Source organism: Amphiura filiformis, chromosome 1 (genome assembly GCF_039555335.1).
Source record: "Amphiura filiformis chromosome 1, Afil_fr2py, whole genome shotgun sequence".
NCBI classification, from domain to species: Eukaryota; Metazoa; Echinodermata; class Ophiuroidea; order Amphilepidida; family Amphiuridae; genus Amphiura; species Amphiura filiformis.
In genome coordinates, this window is record NC_092628.1 from 51,826,135 (window position 1) to 51,847,708 (window position 21,574).

The 21,574-nt window shown below is 40.9% G+C and overlaps 1 protein-coding gene across 1 annotated transcript in view; it reads left to right on the forward strand.

Annotated features, from left to right (window-relative positions):
- The window catches only part of LOC140148619 (E3 ubiquitin-protein ligase MARCHF5-like), a 50,559-nt gene that overhangs the window by 3,508 nt on the left and 25,477 nt on the right, over positions 1–21,574 (forward strand). The window contains exon 3 of the mRNA XM_072170638.1: positions 20,393–20,598. Within this exon, the coding sequence (XP_072026739.1) occupies positions 20,393–20,598 (206 nt within the window). The remainder of the gene's footprint in view (positions 1–20,392; positions 20,599–21,574) is intronic.

Here is a 21,574-nt window from a genome sequence, read left to right on the forward strand (position 1 = left end):
ACATAGGTTCTGCACCCTATGTGAGTCATTCTAAGCTACATGTAAGCATCGTACTTTTGTGTGGCGCTAAAAAGTGTGTTTTTAACGTCCATGGTGTTTTTTGATGTCCATTGCACTTTTCAAACCAATCGTAGGTACAAATCTAAAAATGCATTGGAGAGTGTATTCCTATTGATGATATAAAATTAGTCCCTGGTTGATATGTTAAATGTCATAATTTTTTTTTTTTTTTTAAGTTTTTTATTTTTTTCGGTTTTGTAGTGTCCCGGACCTAGACCTAACGCTAGGATCATTCATGGTTGACCTAAAAAAAAAAAAAAAAAAAAAATTCAAGATGTTTTGTATTTTTAATATGAAAATTGATATTTTGTATTCATGTCATACTCTATTAATGATTTCAAAATGCATTCAAATTCAATGCATTTTGAAATCATTAATAGAGTATGACATGAATACAAATTATCAATTTTCATATTAAAATACAAAACATCTTGAATTTTTTTATATTTTTTTTTTTAGGTCAACCATGAATGATCCTAGCATTTAGGTCTAGGTCCACCAACACTACAAAACCGGAAAAAAACAACTTGCAATTTCGGTACCGGTTTACCCGCCCGAAAAACACTGGTACCGGGTACAAAATTACCCGAAAAATGCCAGGCCTAAACTGGACTCAAAGGTCCATGAGTAGTAAGCTATGTTGATCAGACAATTTAATGGACATGATGGATTTGAATGCAACTGTTTCTTAGCTTCCCAAGTGGACTACTGACTTTGCCTTGCGGTTAAGATTTTTAACACAGGACTCTATGGAGAGTTAGGCCAATTTCTGGCCTAACTAAAATTGGCCATGATGTAATGCATCTTTAAATGGATCTGCCTTGTGATTGGTCGCCCATATCTCGCTATGGTCCTGGGGGCTATGGTTTAAATCTTCCGGGCCTGCGCCATTACCATTAATTACACCGTACACAACTACATGTATCTGTGGTGTTTGCGGCGCTTTTGTGTTGACGCGAAAGTTAATCTCTCATCAAACATCTAGCGCGTCTTGTACTATACCATGCTTAGTACTTGTGGTTAATGGACTGATAAACAAGTATGCTTGACAGTGTGTTTTTAGAGAGCAAAGTCCCGGGGCAAAGTTCTGCTTAAAATTCAAAGTCCATAGTCGGATTTTCGTGGTTCGCTATCAATAAACTGGTAGATTCCAAAATCAGAATTGTTCAGTATTAAAGTAAGCCATTATAATTATGCAAGATAATGTTGCATTCAATTACTTTTACTGTCACTAATCATCTGATATTCTTAATTCTTTATGACCATTTTACTATTGAATACTTTAATTGTAATAAACATCAGTATAATTTTGAGTTCAACGAAATGGGTTCATCATGACTAATAATAACATATTTTTAATCAAATTCGACTATGGCATAGTCTACGCCGGGCGGGCCGCCCGGCACCCGGCACAAAAAAAAATATGTATTTTAACTTTTTTTTTTAATAAATGATTGTTTCATCATAAGAGGAGCAAAAAAAAAATTTTTTAGGGGGTGATACCCTTAAGCTGGCCCCTGGACACCCGGCCGTAAGCGCGAGAGCTCCACGCGCTACGCGCACTCGGCTTCGCAATAATTTGCCACCTGGCATAGAAATTGGCCTAGCTACAACCCTGATTGTCAGGGTTAGGGTTAGGGTCTCAGGGTTAGGGTTTAGGTTTAGGGTAAGGGGTTAGGGTTAGGATTATATACATGTTATGTAATAGTACTAATATACTACTAGTAATAATATATTGTGTGTATGCACTTTATTCCGTAATCAGTAAGTATGATAAACAAACACTTTTCTGGCACAACGACTCATAGCACAGTGGTGTAGGCATTAGACTATGGATCCATAGATTGTGGGTTCGAACCCTAGGTAAACCGTTGTAGAATTTTAATTTGTAGCAATTTCTTTTTATTTTATTAAGTAAGAGGAAATAATAATGGTAATAACCTTGTGTTATATCTAGCTTCATAGGCCTATACTTACATGTAATCATATACATGTATGTACTATGTTATCGTATTGCGGCCCATTATGGTTGCAGAAAGAAATTACGCGGCCTGTACCCACAGCGGTTTCACTGGCCCGGCCAGCGATTCCCTGAGTATGACTTAGGCTGATTGCGTCATCGCATCATGTGATATCATGCATGCACAGTGCTTTTCATATTGAGCTTTAGTGAGATTCAGTTTGGTTAGGGTTAAGGGCTAAGGTCATCTAGGTGTCATTTTGTGTCATTGTTTTAAAAATGTAGCTATTGAACCATGTTGTTGTTGTGTCATATTCATTTATTGTCTTTCATATTTCAAGAACAGGTATCATGAAGTAGTAATAAAAATGATTCTGAAGTTCTATATTGACAAATCAGCAGGATGGAATTATAACTGAAACTGTAGGGTGTAATTTGTGAAGGAAAATAGGTTATTGTATGATGAAGAAATGTTGCTATATGTACTTCCGTTTTGACTAAGAATATGGTCATTTTCACGGTAAAGGGTGTAACTTTGGATTTTTAACATTTTAATCCGTAGTGTTCTAATAAAGCCACAGAATTCCATGATTTTTGGCCACATAAGTCATCTAGTTAGCAGCTACCTTGGGTAGCATAATCAGCTTTGGGAGTTACTGCGTTCAGTTTTAGCAGGCTTAAATGTACTTAATATTGCCATTTTGAAAAACTATAAAAAACAGTAACATTTTTGTAAAACCTTGTGTTTTCTTCAGTTAGTTCATGGATAATTTTTCTTATCCTAAAAGTACAGTCATATGTTCAGTAAACACTGCCACATTAGATTTAATTGTGAACAGCCCTGTATTTTTGAGAACCGGACTTGATATTTGTCGTTTCGAGGCTTCATTTTCCGTTAACAATTGTTAACAAACTTTGTGGGTGTAGCTTTGGTTCATAATTCTTGGTTATTTCTTCACTTCTTCTTGATTCATAACAGTTGTTATCTTAATTAAAGAAATGGAGCTCAGACAAACTGGCATTATAATAAAGGAGAGAAAAAATCAGAACCGTTCGGATTCGAACCAGCGTGCACTAACGATTACATGTCGTTGGCTCACCACCACACGCCATAACAGCTCATGGCGGATCAGCCTGCGTATTGAACATGTAATGATTTTATTCTCTCGTAAATGTCGCACGGCCAATGTAAATTAATTATAATTAGAGAGGGCGGCCTATCTGCTGTGTCATAGCATGACATCAGTCAATATGAGACATTTAATATTAAATGCGAGGATCCAGAGGATACATGCCTGAGAAAATATATAATAATTAAAGAAATGGAGCTCAGACAAACTGGCATTATAATAAAGGAGAGAAAAATCAGAACCGTTCGGATTCGAACCAGCGTGCACTAACGATTACATGTCGTTGGCTCACCACCACACGCCATAACAGCTCATGGCGGATCAGCCGCTTAATTGAACATGTAATGATTTTATTCTCTCGTAAATGTCGCACGGCCAATGTATCTTAACTTGAAATGGGTAACAAAAATTAGTCGATTTGCAAGCTTTTAAAATTTTTATAAAATCTTGACTTCAAAGAGCCGTTTTCCGTTAACTTTTTGAAGCCTCCGAAACAAACTGTTCAGCAAGCTTGTGCAAATATAAATAAAAGAGCTCATCCAATCTATTTATCAAAATGTAGCAAAGTAGATCCTCAAGTCACATGTTTTTAAATCGTGGAGATATATATCACCGTTTGAAAATGGGACCCAATACAAACTTTCCGTTAACAATTGAAGCCTCCGAAACAAATGAAGCCTCCGAAACAACAATAAGATTAATTATCATCTATGCATATCTAAATTGGTGTGTTTCATACTGATATCTGCATTGTAATTATTACTTGATATGTGCAGAATGTCATAAATTAAAAAAAAATTTGACATTATGGTTAATGTTTGAAAAATTTACTGATACCCAAAAGAGCCTGTTTCGGAGGCTTCACATGCAAAAAACACCATACTTAACAAATGGGTGAAAAAATTAACATGTGATAAATCTACAATATCTGCCACATAGAATCATTGATTCAATACACACAAGAAAATAACAGCTTAGATGATCCCAACACTGTTGTTTTAAAAAAACTACTTCTGCAATGTTTAACAATTGTTAACATGAAGCCTCCGAAACAAAAAAAAAATGACTTGCTGTGATAATTTAGACTCAGTACACCGGTCGATCTTACCGTTTCCGATGTTGATTAAGATACTTCTTGCATCGATCCCGAGATGCGGAAAAAACCAATAGTCATTTTGTCCCACATAAATGAATAAATAACAAAAAAACCCCGATCCCCCGGTGGACTCACCCAAAAGGTGACGTCACACCATATGATCGTCCCTTATCCTCCTTGGTCTCCGACTGACACAGACGTGCCTATCGATTGTTCATAGCACTGTGTATCAATTTCTCGACCAAGGCGAGATATACGGTTGTAGTTTCACACCTTAGGTAAAACCAAACCGGTATTGTTCGGCTGAGGATAGTTTTGACGGCATTTTATAAAAAAAAAGTGACAAAAAAAACGATCCAAAACTTAGCTACATATCGTGCCTCCGTTTGTATACGGGACACACAAGCAATTCAAAATGGCCGCTCGTTGACGCCATTCATTTTGTTTCCCACGTAAAACAACCATTGCAGCCTGTAAGTTACAATAGATGTTTGTACATACACATTGTATTTCATGTACGGTAGGTTATTGTTGCTATGTTAGGGTGATTACTCTATCGTTATGTCTTCATTACCGTCCAATAAAGACGAGTTAATCAGATATTCATACGGTGGGGATTGGTAGGGACCCGCCTGACATTTTAGTAATAAAGTTAGCCAGTCCTTACTTTACCACTAACGTTAGCGACCAGCCTCCGTGCTCAGGTTTGCTTACTGGGCTTGAATCGCGTGTTGGGGGGGGGGGGTAGTGCCCCCCTCCCTTTTCTCCTCGCTTCGCCTCGGCCCTGTCGGGCTTGCCCTTCCCTGGTGACGGAGCGGGACCCACACCCGCTCTGTTTCACCCACAGGGAGTGCTCACGATCTTCTAGATGTCTTTCCTTTGCTTAGGACTCTCCGAGTTCCAGCTTGACGATTGGGATAGGCTCCGTCATCGCCATAAGACGAAGAAGAAATCTACCAAGGGCACTGGTAAGGTCGATACGGTGGATTCTGCTGTGACAGCCCCTATGGGTCATGGCAGGTCTGCTTAAGGGGGCTCCGGTCCCCGGACAAGCAGGCGGTTCCTTCGGGACTGCTAAGCGCGTCCAAAGGCTCAGCAGCCAGCGAAAAGCACTGACTATACGCCGGAGCAAAGTAGCAGGCAGCAGAGCGGTAACCACCAGCTTAAACCCTAGCGGGTTTTGCAGCAGGAGGATACCAGTCGACACGGTAGATTCTGCTGTGACAGCCCCTATGGGTCATGGCAGGTCTGCTCAAGGGGGCTCCGCTCCCCGGACAAGCAGGCGGCTCCTGGGGGGACTGCCAGCGCCGTCCAAAGGCTCAGCAGCCAGCGAAAGCACTGACTATACGTCGGAGCAAAGTAGCAGGCAGCAGAGCGGTAACCACCAGCGAAAACCCTAGCGGGTTTTGTAGCAGGAGGATACCAGTCCTCTAGCGAAAATCCTCACAGGTTTTTAGCAGGAGGACACCCGCCTGTTGCAGGCATGTCTCACGGGCTCAAACAGCCACAGTAGTAGCCAGCGACGGGCAGCATGCAAGGGTACCCGGGCTTGCCTGGGTTGAACCCTAGCATGCATGGGTTCAACAGAGACGATACCGCTGCTAACGCTGTGGGTGTAGTCTTAGCAGAACCAACTGGGGTTGTCACACGGCAGCGTTCCATGGCGGGACCGCCGAGTGATACCCTGGGCCCTAGAATAGCTGCTGGCTGTCCACAGGGACTGGCTGGCGATTATTCAGGGGTTGGGCTCGCAGTCTCTCACGGGACAGCGACCCAGGTGCATTCGGTGGCAGCTACAAAGACGAGCCACGGCTTGACTTCAGTGGTAGCGCTATGCACCCGCCCATAGCTGCCGTGAGTGGTCCGCCACACACAGCGACCTTGGGCGAAGCTCTAGAGGGTACAGTAAGTAGCTTGAACAGCCTAGCTGATCAACAACCCACTTATGTCCTCGAGAGCCAGCGGAGCGTGGGTGATCCATTACCGTCAATGGGTCAATTACCCTCTCTTGATCGATCACTGTCAAATCAACAGGGCATAGCTCCATTGATTGACGCTGCCTATTCAGGTGGCGAGGTGATTGATCGGGGTATGCACGCCAGCTACCCGTGGTACTAGGCAAGCTCCCTCTAGCCAAGGGACAGCGGTATAGCGGGTACCCATACACACGGCTTGATCCCTTGCGGGGAACGCAGTGAGGCATGGGTACAGTGGTACACAGCCGGAGCCCTCACGGGCACCTACGCTTAGTACCGCGCCGGTACCACGCCAGCACACAGCTTGGTCCCCCAAACAGGGAACGCAGTGTGGCGAGGGTACAGCGGTCCACAGTTGGGAACCCTCACGGGTACCCACGCTGATACCGCACCGGTACCGCAGCACCGCTTTTAGTCGCCACAGTCTCTGTGGCAACAAGGGGGGGGCGGTGCTGGTACTGCAGTACCATGGGGTTACCCTGGTGGCGGATCCTTTCAGGGTCAGCTGCCGGCGGGGTATGCCCCGTGGTACCCGCCGCAGGGTGTTTCTTCCACGGCCTAGCACCGTGGCAAGTGTCGCCTAGCGATGGCCACGCAGTACCAACATCAGCTGTTGACCAGGCCAGCCGGCATGGGGCTAACCCAGATCTTGATCAGGGTAGGCCCCGTGCTGCTAGCGCTAGGACGACGGCTGCGAGAGCATGCGGACCCAGTGGTGCCATGGCGGATACCTCAGGGTCTTGCGGGAGTACTCCCTCTTCTGCTGGCAGGTAGTCGGCGAGCCACACAGTGGTTATGCCTTCTTACCCGCTTTCAGATGCCCGTCCTCAGTTACCGTCATCATCGGAGCATGATACGGATACTGTGGGCGAGGAAAGGAGTCGGAAGCTGAGTCCGTAGTGACATCACTACAGTCTCCTTCCCCGCTGCCCAGCGAGGGGAGCAACAGCACTGATCTTCCTCCGGACACCCCCTAAGGGGGAGTCCATGGAGGAGGACCAGGGATCCTTTCAGTAGGATGCTCAGCTGCTGCTTCCTCACAGGGACGCCTGCACTCTCATTCCCGCAAACCTCACGGGTAGATATCGTGGGGCTGTCGAGCTCAGTAGAGCTATGACGCGCTGCTTTGCACGCTTCTCTGCGTGTAACGCGGGAGGACCACGGACCTACCTGAGGGGATCCGAGAGGGACCCAGATGTCGCTGCGTATCACGCCAGACAACATCTGAGCTCTTCCGCGAGGTGAGCCTATTAGCGGTGCTAACAGCTAGCCTCAACGAGAGCTCCATGGGCCTAGCCCATAGGGTGTCCACTCAGCGCCCGGGGAGGGGCCTGCCACTCCAATCGCTCAACGCGATGGAAAGGCAGGGGCCTTTTCTCTTTGGATGCTTCTGCGCTACGGTGGAGGACCGTGCAAAGAAGCTACCAACGGGAGCACTCTGAAGAGGTCGGAAACTGCCCTTACCATGGGTAGGAGCTCCGACTTCAGCAGGCCGTGCACCACCAACAGTACCCGAGCCCACTACCTCTGCAGCACCCATTCTGGGAGGCGCAAGGGTAGCACAGGAACAGCTGGCAAGCCCGAGAAGAGCAAGCGCTCTTCCAAGGGAAGCTAGGCAGAGCATTCCTGGGGGGCTCAGCGGTTTTTCCACAGGGGATCTCCCAGTGGATTCGACCGCTTATGGCTTTCACCCAGAGGTGGGAAACCATCTCTTTGAGCGCCTGGGTATGGTCAGTGGTGAGTGGGGGTTACAGACTGGCAACCCAGTCTCCCCACATTCGCCTGCACATTTCAGAGGTCCACAGTAGTGCCGGCAGACGGCCCCCAGCGTCGGGGACTACGGACAGGGAGCACACAGCTTCTCACGAAGCGGGCGATTGTCCTGGTCTACCCCCGTTCTACGGGTGATCTTGGAGCCATTGGCTCCAAGGAAGACCGGCGACGGGAGCCCCATCCGGAACCGCAGGCTGTTGAACACGTTCTTCAGGCCCAAGAGGTTCAGAATGGGGACTCTCGCCTCGGTGCTAGCCTGCCCCATCAGGGGCATGGGAACAGCATCGCTAGATCTCTCGGACGCCTATCTGCATATGCCAATCGCCTCTCAAGATCGGAGGCATCTGCGCTTCTAGGTACAGGATCAAAATTACCAGTTTTGATACCGCCATCCGCCTGTCCATCTCTCCCAGGGTGTTTAACACTCTTGGTCAGAGCGGTGGCAGCGCATCTGAAGCACAGGGGTGTCAACATCAGTTGCTACCTGGACGTTTGGCTCATATACGGACGCACTCCACTGAAGACTACGGGTCTCATGGGGTTGATAGTCCGTGAGGGTGCGGGACCCTGGATTTTTGATCAGCTCAAAAAGTCCAGCGTGGTCCCGACGCAGACACCACTATTTGTAGGGGCCCAGATCACCCTCACGGAGGGGTTCAAGCGGTGCTCTCACCCGAGCGGGTGATTTAACATGGTGCGGTGTGCCTGACTCTTGGCCGAGTCTCGGGCAAAACCCGCTGTGGCATGGAGGAAGGTGGTAGGCCTAATGGCCAGTATGGTAGACCTCGTACTGTACTGCCGTTTCTACGTTAGGCTTACCCAACTACACCTTCTAGCCTGCTTGCAGGCCCAGTCGTCACCCAATATCCCTCGCGGTTCCGTTGTCGGAGATCGCGCGAGAGGAACTCTGGTGGTGGACCCATCAGCCCAATTTGACCCAGGGTGTCAGGTTTCCTGCACCCCGGTATGTCACGTAGTGACGACCATAGCGCCAAAACGGGGCTGGGGGTCCACATCCACAGAGACTCCGCCTCGGGCCTATGGGGGCCATAGAGACAGAGTTTCACATCAACCTCCTCGCCACGAGGAGGTGATCGTGGAATCACATACCGTTGTCCTGACGGATAACACAACCGTGGTAGCCTACCCCAACAGACAAGGGGACTCCGGGCCACCACGGTTGAGCCTGCATGCACGACACCTGATAGGGTGGTGCAAGTTCAGGCAGATTACGATGAGAGCGATACACATCGCGGGCGTCACCAGCATCCTCGCGCACAATCTGTCACGAGGAAGGGTGTCGGGACCAGCAGAATGGTCCCTTGCTTCGCGAGGTCGCTCAGACGATCTTCAAGGATGTACCACCCTCGAAAGATCTGTTCGCATCTCATCGCAATCATCCACTGCCGGTGTACTGCTCAAGGGGCGCGGACCCCCAAGCATTCACCGTGGACGCTCTGTCCATAGACTGGGGAGGATGACAGCTTATGCAGTCCCTCCGATCTCACTACTCATGAGGGTGGTGGCCAAGATCGGGTGGGAAGACTGCATTGTCATTCTGCTAGCGGCAAGGCCGCTGGCTCTCCCCGAGGTACCAGATCTACTCCGGATGCCCGGAGCGGAGGGACCCAGTCTATCACTAGAGCACCTGCAGTTAGCTGCATGGCCCTTACCAGGGAACACGCAGCGGAGGGATACTTTTCATCAGAAGCTGTTTTTCTCATCGCCGGGCTAGACGGAAGTCTACCCTCCGTGACGTATAGCCAGAGTCTGGCTCCATACTACGCTTGGTGCAATGAGACAAATAGCTCTCCGCTAGAGCCTCTGTGCTGCTAGTTCCGGAGTTTCTGACAGAAAAGTTCCAAGCAAGACTTCAGCGGGCCACTGGGGCCAGCTATAAGTCAGCTGTCCTCTCCATTCACCGAGGTTTCGAGACGGGTCGACTATCATAGCCGATGGTTACCTTATTAGTCTACGCCTCGACGGTATGTTCAACGAGTGTCTACTAAAAGGAAAGTGATCCTCCTAAGGGATCCCAACACAGTCTTAGATTACTTTAAGGGTCACCCTTTTGACCTTCCGTCCAAAAGCGGCGCTTAAATACGTAACTCTCAAGATGGCTTTCCGGTTTGGCGTTGGCTTCGGGACGGCGGTGCTGAGTTGCACACGGTCTCGAGGTTAGCTTCCGTGTTCACAAACACTGGAGCGACACTGTTTCGGCGCTCTGTTCTCGTGACTACGAACGGGCGCTGTGCATACCGACATTCGTCCCTCTCCAATCCCCAGGGTTGGGCAAGGTTCGGCTGAAGCCAAAGATAGGCTGGGGTGTCCGATAAGGCGCTGCAGCACTATTTCTTCCTAACACAAGCCTTGCGAGGGACTCACGACCGCATTCATCACCCTTACAGAGTTTTCGGTCCAGCCGCTGTCGCAATGGCTGGTCCAGGTGTTGGTGGGGTCCGGGGATCGCGAAGGTTTCGCGTCCCACGACCCACTCGACACGAGCTATCTCATCATCTTGGGTATACCGCTCGGTTGTCCCTTGAGGAGATCTAGCAGGCGGTGTCCCGGAAGCCACCTTCGCCCTTCTCTACGATACTTCCGCTTCGTTAGTAATCAGAGACGGGGAGGTTTACCGGACATTGTTCGGCGATCATAATACGGTGGTGTACGGGTACCAGGTTTTCAGACTATACAGAATACTCAGCATGGTAAGAACCAGTGTCGCTATTCTTAACCACCAAACTTATTAAGATTGTACTCGGACACAGAAAACAAATAAAACTCAAACTATATAGTTTGCCACTTATGTATGCTGTTTAATTTCTAATCATCTCATCATAAGTAGAATTTCAATTGCTGAGTGAATTGAATTACAATGTTATTTTATTTATCAACTTTTGGCTCAAAATTGTGACTTTGAGTCTCGTAATCATCTTTTTATTATCATGATTATATCGTCATTGCCAACATTTTTGTCTGTCTCACCTGTGTTGTCCTGTCTCGCTTTGCACGTTGTAGCTTTGTCGCTTCCTAATGTCTCTCGTCTTTGCACGTAAATAGTATTTAAGTATTAAATTTCTTTCAGGGTGACCAAACTTGTACGAGCCTTGTGCTCTTTTTTGGTCATCCCTCCATTGTAATACCGTTTGTTGTGATTGATTTGACTCAATTGGTAAATGAAACTGAAACTCTATGTATGTTTTCCCAAGCAAAGTTATTTGATAATTTGTAACCTTAATGTAAGCCTATTATAATTAAATAAAGGCCTAAGCTTTATAATTTTCCTTGATAAATGCCCAATCATCATCTTCTTAAATCATATTGAGTTATTGATCAGAATTAATTAGCAACAACTCTAAAGCTTGGTCTCCATCAAGGTTTCAAGCATTAATATATACCCATTTGAGATAGGCCTATCTGACAGCTTGCTTAGTTCAATGAAGATCGATGTATTAACTATTGATGATTTCCGCTTAAATGTTTTAATACTATTGTGTGCCAAGTACTTCTTCACCTAGTCGGGTATATCCTATTTAATTACACATTGATAATTATTGTTTTTAAACCTTTGGAATGTGTAGCAGGGAGGCAGTGACTACTAAATAATAACTAACTTGCCCCTTGATAACAACAATTATGTAGCTCACTTAAAATAGTACTATAAATTGATGTCTTAAAATCTTATTAGTAATTCTTTTTAGCTTTTATTGAACACATGATATCCATGCCATAGAATAATGCTTTCTGACAAGTTTATGTCCTTTCCATCTGATGATAACACTTAACTTAAACCAATATATTGATTATTCTATACTAACAGCAAAATTGATTATTTGTGATGACCATAATCTGCGCTGTTCATGTCAAGTTTTCACAGTTTTCTACATACCATTCCACTCAAAGCTAGTATTTTAACAGTTATAAAAAGTTAACTGTACCTTCTTGCAATAAATTACAAGCTGCAAGAAACTTCCTTTGTTATTCAAGCTATATATATAGACTGATACCAATTAATAGCTATCTATCCACCAATCCCCAATAATCGACTTGTTTTTAGATTTCAACATGTGTACCTCCGTTTAGGGCCTTACTATATTAATCATATATTAATCATGTTTTTATATAATTAAACCATTTACCTATATAATTGCAAATCCTATGGAGTAGTCTATTGTGTAACTGTATATTCTTGCAATAAATTACAAGCTGAAAGAAACTTCCTTTGTTATTCAAGCTGTAGGCTTATATAGACTGATACCAATTCCCTAATAGCAATCTATCTACCTATCCCCAATAATCAACTTGTTTTTTGATTTCAACTTGTGTACCTCCGTTTGACTGATTTTAGGGCCTTACTATATTAATCATGTTTTTTATATAATTGAACCATTTACCTATATAATTTCAAGTTTATACAACTGTGTTTTTACCACACTTTTTCTATATTGGCTTGTTTGGTGTTGCCCCAAGTAGTCACTGGTCTGAACACATCAACTGCGATTATCAAAATGAAATCCATAATAAATAAAAAAATTTATTGATACATATTCTCTACATCTCTCTTATACTGACACTTGTCATGACCTATAGGACAGATGATCATGTCTAATTGTAATATTAATATATTTAATGGAGGGGTTTCACATAACTTCAATAATACACCATGATTACGTGTTAATATGAATTAAGAAAAATTTGTCTAATGCAATGCACAAATCTGTGCTTCGCTGCAAGAAGCTAACCGGATGTGATTATTGTATCATTTCTATATGTGATGCCGCTATATTGGTATCTACTATGACTAACATCATCAACCAGGTAATTAAATCATTAAACCCCCTCTTACCATCACATCCCCTCATACAGGTGACATTTTCATCTTAATACTATAAATAGGCATATACTTAGTTTCATTTAATGCAATACTTTCATGTGATAGTCTGCAATCAATCGATGCTCCTGCACCATCTCGTTTTGCCCTTCTTCCTTTTAAATCTCTGACTTCCTGACAAAATGAAATTAACACTAGCTCCCATTTTTTTTTATATAACCAATGGGTCCTTAAGCCATCGTCTATTCTTATTAAAATTGTGTTTTTAGAGAATGAAAATTAAAATCAAATGTGCTGTAATAATATATCACCTTTACTCGAAAACCTGCCGTACACTGCTTGATGTTAAACTAAATACTAGGACAAATAAATTATGATAACATATAACATATTGTCATTTCCAACTTACCAATGTTTTGGTGTTTCTTTATTACCTACTCTGGACCTGTTACATGCAGCGTTAATAAATCTCAACTGCTGTGGCTATTACATGTAGTCTTGAATACTGATGCTTATTGCTTCACACTTAGCTCTTTCCAATATCATACTAAAAAGATAAATTCTTATAATAAATATTAAAACAACAAACTTAATGAATGTTCACAATAATCTATGTTTCTAGACCGGTCTATTTATACTTGCAGGATCTCAATCTTCTCTAATGCCAAATTATAGATTTGTAGATGCTAAATAGGCCCAGCATCTTTCATAATTCTCTGAGAATCTTCAAAGCGAATAATAAATCCAAATATGAAACAAATGATTTATAAGTTCATGATTTACCCAACAGATTATTTACCTGTACTTCTACTATTTGATCTCCTTTAAATTTCTATTCCATAGTAGAATATGGTCACTCCAATAATAAGTTAGTTTCCATCAACTTCCAACAAAGAAAATTAATCAGGCAGTGTAGGCCTACAGTAGTTTAAAAATTTGGAACACTAGGTAGATACATGTATGACTTCACTTCTCAACAGCAAACATAAGAATGATTTGAAAACCCATTGAACATGTTGAAACCAATTCAATCCATAAATCAATAATGCCAGTGGAAAATAACAACCACTTGAAACCAGCCAATAGACTATGACCAAGAAAGTTTTATCGCCTTGCCAATCTTAATCTGTGATTAAATGCAAAAATTTCATTTGTCATTTAACTTTATTTAAGTAAGGAGGTTTATGTCTGTGATCGCGTGGTCTTTTTTGTTTCCCGACCGTTGGGGAAACTACCGTGTGACCCCGCGTCACCCTACGCGACGCGCTCCCGATCCCTGATCAGATGCTGACCAATCTTGTACCTCCATCCGTCGGTTACTTGCTAGATCGATCTTTCAGATGTTGATGCAAGAAGTATCTTAATCAACATCGGAACGGTAAGATCGACCGGTGTACTGAGTCTAGTCCCAAACAAAATGTTTGGTAGACTCATAACCGTGCGATCTTACCTTTCCGATGTTGATTATCCCGACCCGCCACCCCCTACAAGTTTGGTCCGGTAGGGGATCCCAAGTCGGATAAGGGACGATCATATGGTGTGACGTCACCTTTTGGGTGAGTCCACCGGGGGGATCGGGTTTTTTTGTTATTTATTCATTTATGTGGGACAAAATGACTATTGGTTTTTTCCGCATCTCGGGATCGATGCAAGAAGTATCTTAATCAACATCGGAAAGGTAAGATCGCACCGGTTATGAGTCTACCAAACATTTTTGTTTGGGACTAATTTTTGTCACAACTGAAATTCAATACTTAGAAGCAAAGCATGAAAATTGGTAATTGTGATATTTTTTACCTATTTTTTGATGTCAACTTGTAGTAGTTAGCCAAATATTTTACTTTTATGATCACCTGTGTTGTTAACTGAAGCCTCCGAAACACACATCGCTTGAATTGCCATTTCTAAAAATAACTCCAATTTCTGTGAAACTTGGCTGGGAGGTTCCTTTCATCAAGTAGTATTTGTACATGAAGTTAGACATTCAAATTATTTTAGGAACCCAATTAAAACTTAAAAATATGTTTAAGGTTTGGAAATTTCCATTGTAAATGACACTTGATGTTAAAAATTTTCAAAACTGCAATTACAAACATAGCAAAACATGGTATAAAATTTAACTTATATCTGTTGACTTACTTTGGAATGGGATTTCACATGTATTCCAGCTTTCATGTCATAATTTTCTGAGGTTATGTAAAATACATTTTTTCTTAGATTTTAACCAAAATGTTATGGAAATGTCAAATTTTTATTAGAAATCAAAAGGTTTAAGCCTTGAAACATTATTTTACTGGAATTTAAGTTGCTTCTATGCATGATTTCAGTAAACAGAAACATATTTAAGTGGTTTGAAATTTTGACCCTAAAAATCAAAAGTTACACCCTTTACTGTGAAAATGACCATATTAAACCCATTATACAGTACACACCTGATGTAAAATAGCATCTAACAGTTTTTAAGATGTCTGCCCAAGTGTGAAGTGTTTATATCAAATTTTCATCTTTTGTTTTGGATCTCGCTGGATAAAATAGTATTCAAAGAGTGAAGGTTGGGGGAAAACAAAGTGCATATACATGTATACATAATACATGTATGAGAAGCACATTGAAACACTTGAAATAGAAGGTTACATTAATCAACATGTGGGACGTGGGTGCCGCCATATAGGATTTTAACCCGGGAACGAACCGCAAGCGAGTTACATTTTGTCCCAATTTCATTTGTAAGCTTTTTCTGTGAATTATATTGTAAGAGCTTAGTATTTACTTAATGACAAAATTAATTGAAGCATAAAGAGTATATTAATTAGTATTACCTGCTATCTACTGAAGATAGCAACAACACAAAATACTGTACATATCAATTGATGCATAATGGTGTAAAACCCGGGTGTAAAACAAGATAAGATGATGTGCAATTTTCTTCCAAAGTCGTAACCATGGGGTCGATTTAGAAAATAAAATTTCATGCACAACTCGTAATTTTTTCCTCAAAATGGGCTGAATAACACAAATTTTGCATGCACAGGCAAAATTCTACACACACAGAGCCAAAGTTGTAACATGTATTTGTGCATGTAAAACCCCTATGGAGCCCTGGTCGTAACACCAAACATATTGGTGCAGCTCATATTGAAATTACAAGTGCTACATAGGCTTATTTGGTATCAGATGGTAGAGGTCAACATGCTCATTAAATTGAGCCACCTTACAGTTAAATGTACATGTATGTGTACTATAAATTTTGTGCAAAAAAACACCTTTTTGGCCAAAATTGTGACTTTTGAATCTCATTTACACATCCTCATTAAGGGTGTATTGCATTTTTTTTTGTATACAATTGATCAGTGGGGGTTGAAAGATTTTTGTTTATCTCAATCTGGTCCCTTATTTTGGACGGCCAAAGTGTAATGCTAGATACTGTAAGTGTAATGCGAGTTGCCAAAGTTTTCTAGCAGATTTCCAACTAATCCAGGCTGCCGGTCAATCGTCTACCAGTCATGCATAGCGTGATATGCATGATCGCCCGGTAGCCTGAATTTGTTTGTAAAAGTCCCACGATGGGTTGAATCTGCTTTCGTTTACAATACTTGAAGTTGCTCCATATTTCCGCATTAGATTTTTAACTTGGGAAGGGCTTTGAGACAAATTATTAAACTAAAGTTGGCCTAACGATTTCATCTTTTTCAATAATATATCTTGAGAAAATAACCAGCTCCAAAATATTGAAATATAAGTTTTAGCTTGAAACCCTTATTAGTTTGGGACAATGCTATTTTATTAATTTTTTGACACATATTTGCTACTTCCATCACTTGGTGTGTAAAGTTTTGTCTATCCCTACCAATATGTGATACCGATCACAGAGAAAATAAAATACCCTTTAACTTGTATTCATTTCAAGGCATAGGACTTATGAGTATGCTGTTACCGTGTGAATTGCATGCATGGTCCATTTCAGATTAATTCAAGAAGTTCTAAATTTAGTTTGTATCAGAATTATAATTAGATATGTGTCCAAGTTTATCAGAGGTCAGTATGCAATGAATACAGCATGTACATGTAGTACAGAACTTGTAGTAATAAAGTTCATGGTCCATGGTTCATTTCTGGACTATTTACTTGTATTCTTTTATTTTTGGTATAATTTGTCAAACCAGTAGAACAAACACTATTTATACTGGCCAACATTTTCAAAATGGCAGACCCGGAAGTAAATCATATTTCGCCTGTGGATGGAATAAGCTAACATTATTTATGCATTAAAAATCTGCCTCCAATAAACAGCCCCTGGGAAAATGCAATGCAAAAAAGGGGGAGGGGGAATTAGAATTTTCAATTTTGACAACAAATTGTGTTATGTAAGCTTAAAAATGAGCAAAATACAAGTCACTTCCAGTTTACCTCCTGTTTAAGTTATATTTTTATGGCAAATTACTTCTGGCTCTGCCACTTTGGCGATCATGATGCCTAACAAATGCTATGGCATGGCAATTTCTGCATTTCAGTCCCTTTTACTTTAATAATATGGGGAGGTGTTTAATAGAGAGTGCCTTTTAGTAAAGAATACAGTACACCTGCAATTCAAAAAGTGTAAATCATAGAACCACCTGTATGCACATTTACATGCAAACCATGAATGTAGAGTTGGCCCATTTTATGATTGCTGAATAGATGCTGATGATATTGCGTGGGCTCAACTTGGAAATGTGACACCAGAAGATAGGAAAAAAAACCTTAGCTGAGATAAACTGTATAGGATAAAGGCAAAATGCAAGGCAGAACACTGTTGCTATAGGTGTAGAATAGAGAAGATTATTATGGGAGAGGAAGTGTGCTCTTATTTCATCCTCCCTGGAGCTACCAAGAATACACTCATACTTTGCACATGGTATATGTTAGAACTTCAAAGTATGGAAGCTACATCCTCAAGAGACCGGTATTAGCTATGGAGTATGACTGTTAAGATCATGCTTATTTTGTATGTTTGCCAGCATATTATATTTTTTTGCTCTGCTTTCTATACTCGAAGAACATTGAACCTGGTAGCAAACAATAGTAAAGTTGATGTTAAAGTGTGGCATCCTATGATATGTGAAATTGTGGGATTTTAAACAAGTGAGTCCCTTGAAGAAGCCTCATAAAACTAGCATTTGAACTGCTCTCTCTTTCCTTCTTTTCTTCACTTATGGCCCCAAAAGTGCAACTCATGGCTCATAGCTAAGGGCAAGTAATAGTTTGAAATGAAGGCCTATATCAATTCACTCATTACTGTTCTATCAATGTATAGTCAGTTTACAATTGATGATATAATTATACATGAATGAATACTTAACAAAGAGATTTCTCTTATTCTGTCTCTTAGTCATTGCTTCATTCACTAAGATATTGATGTTTCATACAGAAATTGATGGATTCATACTTGACCACAAAAGTCACATACCGGTGTATTAATTAAAACAGGCAACCCTACGATCAACATGGGTCAGTTTGATGGTCAATAATTTGCTATTATACCATTACTTCAAATGTGTAATTGAATTCATTCATTAGACTGATTGATTGATTTTTGGTGTATAAATTTAATGGAGTATCTAGAGAAGGGACCCATTATTTTGTCATTAGACCAGATGGTTTTGTTTGCTAGCAACCCTGTATATTGATTTCCTATAGGAAGAAGCCATAAGGGTGATATTAATTTCATGTACATTTTAGCACTTAATTTGCATATTTAATTAGTCACTGTCCAATTACATTGATCAGTGTTCATTTCAAGTGGGTCAGACTCTCCAGTGAAAAATTACACTGAAAGTACATGTTTGACCATCGCATCACTTGATGTACACTAAGGAATAGTAATCACAGTCATGAAATATGTTCAAACAATAATTTTTATTTGTTTGTAAATCAATGCAAAATAAGTTTCGTATTCAGGTTTGTGTAAAGAAGTTAAATGAAGGTATTGTTTTCAGTAAAGTTGGCTACAGAAACAGGAGTCTGCCCCTTCAGTTCTCGATGAATTATCTGCCCATTCAGTTCTGATGAGAAGTGCCTAATTTAATTTCAAAGATGTTAGTAGTTAGTATACAAAAACCTGTACTTAACAAAATTGAGAACAAAAAAAAGAGAGAAGAAAATAATGTTTGCCTGCTGACAATCCCATGATAAGTTGATAAACCTTTTAAATTTTATTGGCAGATTGCGAATTGCTGTTGTGGGTTTAAGGGGGTACTACACCCCTGGCCAATTTTGTGCCTATTTTTGCATTTTTCTCAAAAACAATAGCGCATTGGTGACAAGTAATATATGTACATTATTATAGGGCAAGGACTACAACTACTGCACTGGAAATTATATTTCAGCATAGACAACAGTTGTGGAGTTACAGTCAAAAATGAGGGAAACCCAATATTTGATCAATAAATCAATAACTGCTTGCCTTGAGTTGCTGAATTTTCAGTGCAGTAGTTGTAATCCTTGCCCCTATAATATACATATTCTGTCACCAATGCACTATAATTTGTGAGAAAAATGCAAAAATAGGCACAAAATTGGCCAGAGGTGTAGTACCCCCTTAATACAAGTACGCCTAATTGCACTGCAATGGAATGGTGAAACCTTCATAAAACTAGGGCTCAATAAAAATAAAAATTGGTAAACACACAAGTTATTTAATATTAAATATCAAAAACACTTCTTTGTCAGTAAGATATTTATTGGCAGAGAATGATATTTGTGGATGCATTTTGACATAGATAAATAAAAGCGTATAAAATCCACCTGTTTTGCAATTCCGATTTAATTATTGACCGATTTTTGTCCTTGCAATAATGCTGTTTCATCGGAGACTATTTAATAGTTGAATATATTCAAACTAAAATATGATTGCTTTGATAACAATCAAAGGTAAAATATAATGTCTCTTGGGAAAAAAGTAAGAGCAAATTGGGCCCACAACATCTCACAACAATTCCAAATTAGAAAACAATGCATATAGGAATGAATTCAGCAAAATAGTGTGTGCAGAGACTGGTAAACACCATTTGTAGTTGGAATTCAGTGTGCTGTACCATTTACTCGTGTATGTTTTATTACATAGTAATTTTTACAACCGTGTCATTAGAGATGCTTTTAGCAGTGCTTTTAGCATACATTGCCTACGTCTAGCTGCATATCTCATACTAATTAGACTTTTTGTATGTCATGACACTGAGCTTACATATTCTGATATTAAATAATTTATTTTGCAGAAAAGATATTCAGAGAATTGGATTGTATGACATATTTGCCTAATTTGATTTACAAGAGGGATAAATTATATGCTTTCCAAACCTCTCTCATGTCTAAGAATAAACTTATATTAAGTTGTATACAATTTGTACCGGTACAGTAAAAAATTGTTATGAATCTAGATTCTGCTCTTCTTCGGAATAAAGGAGTCCTTCTACTGAGCATGAAAGATTACATGTTTGAATTACATGTATAATAATTTCTTTGAAGGTTTTGGTACTACCATTGAATATGTTGTTTTCAATATTACTATTTCTTTTATTCTTATAGGAGAACCTGTTGGGTATGTTTTGCTACAGAAGATGATGACCGAAGTGCACGCTGGACGAGGCCATGTCGCTGCCGTGGCACCACCAAATGGGTACATCAGATGTGTCTACAGAGATGGATAGATGAAAAACAGAGAGGCAATAGCTCTACCAAAGTGTCCTGTCCACAATGTAACACAGAATACATTATTATGTACCCAGAACTAGGTGAGTTATAAGGCAAGATATAAGCTGTCCTCAATGTAACACAGAATACATTATTATGTACCCAGAACTAGGTGAGTTATAAGGCAAGATATAAGCTGTCCTCAATGTAACACAGAATACATTATTATGTACCCAGAACTAGGTGAGTTATAAGGCAAGATATAAGCTGTCCTCAATGTAATACAGAATACATTATTATGTACCCAGAACTAGGTGAGTTATAAGGCAAGATATAAGCTGTCCTCAATGTAATACAGAATACATTATTATGTACCCAGAACTAGGTGAGTTATAGGCAAGATATAAGCTGTCCTCAATGTAACACAGAATACATTATTATGTACCCAGAACTAGGTGAGTTATAAGGCAAGATATAAGCTGTCCTCAATGTAACACAGAATACATTATTATGTACCCAGAACTAGGTGAGTTATAAGGCAAGATATAAGCTGTCCTCAATGTAATACAGAATACATTATTATGTACCCAGAACTAGGTGAGTTATAGGCAAGATATAAGCTGTCCTCAATGTAACACAGAATACATTATTATGTACCCAGAACTAGGTGAGTTATAAGGCAAGATATAAGCTGTCCTCAATGTAACACAGAATACATTATTATGTACCCAGGACTAGGTGAGTTATAAGGCAAGATATAAGCTGTCCTCAATGTAACACAGAATACATTATTATGTACCCAGAACTAGGTGAGTTATAAGGCAAGATATAAGCTGTCCTCAATGTAACACAGAATACATTATTATGTACCCAGAACTAGGTGAGTTATAAGGCAAGATATAAGCTGTCCTCAATGTAACACAGAATACATTATTATGTACCCAGAACTAGGTGAGTTATAAGGCAAGATATAAGCTGTCCTCAATGTAACACAGAATACATTATTATGTACCCAGAACTAGGTGAGTTATAAGGCAAGATATAAGCTGTCCTCAATGTAACACAGAATACATTATT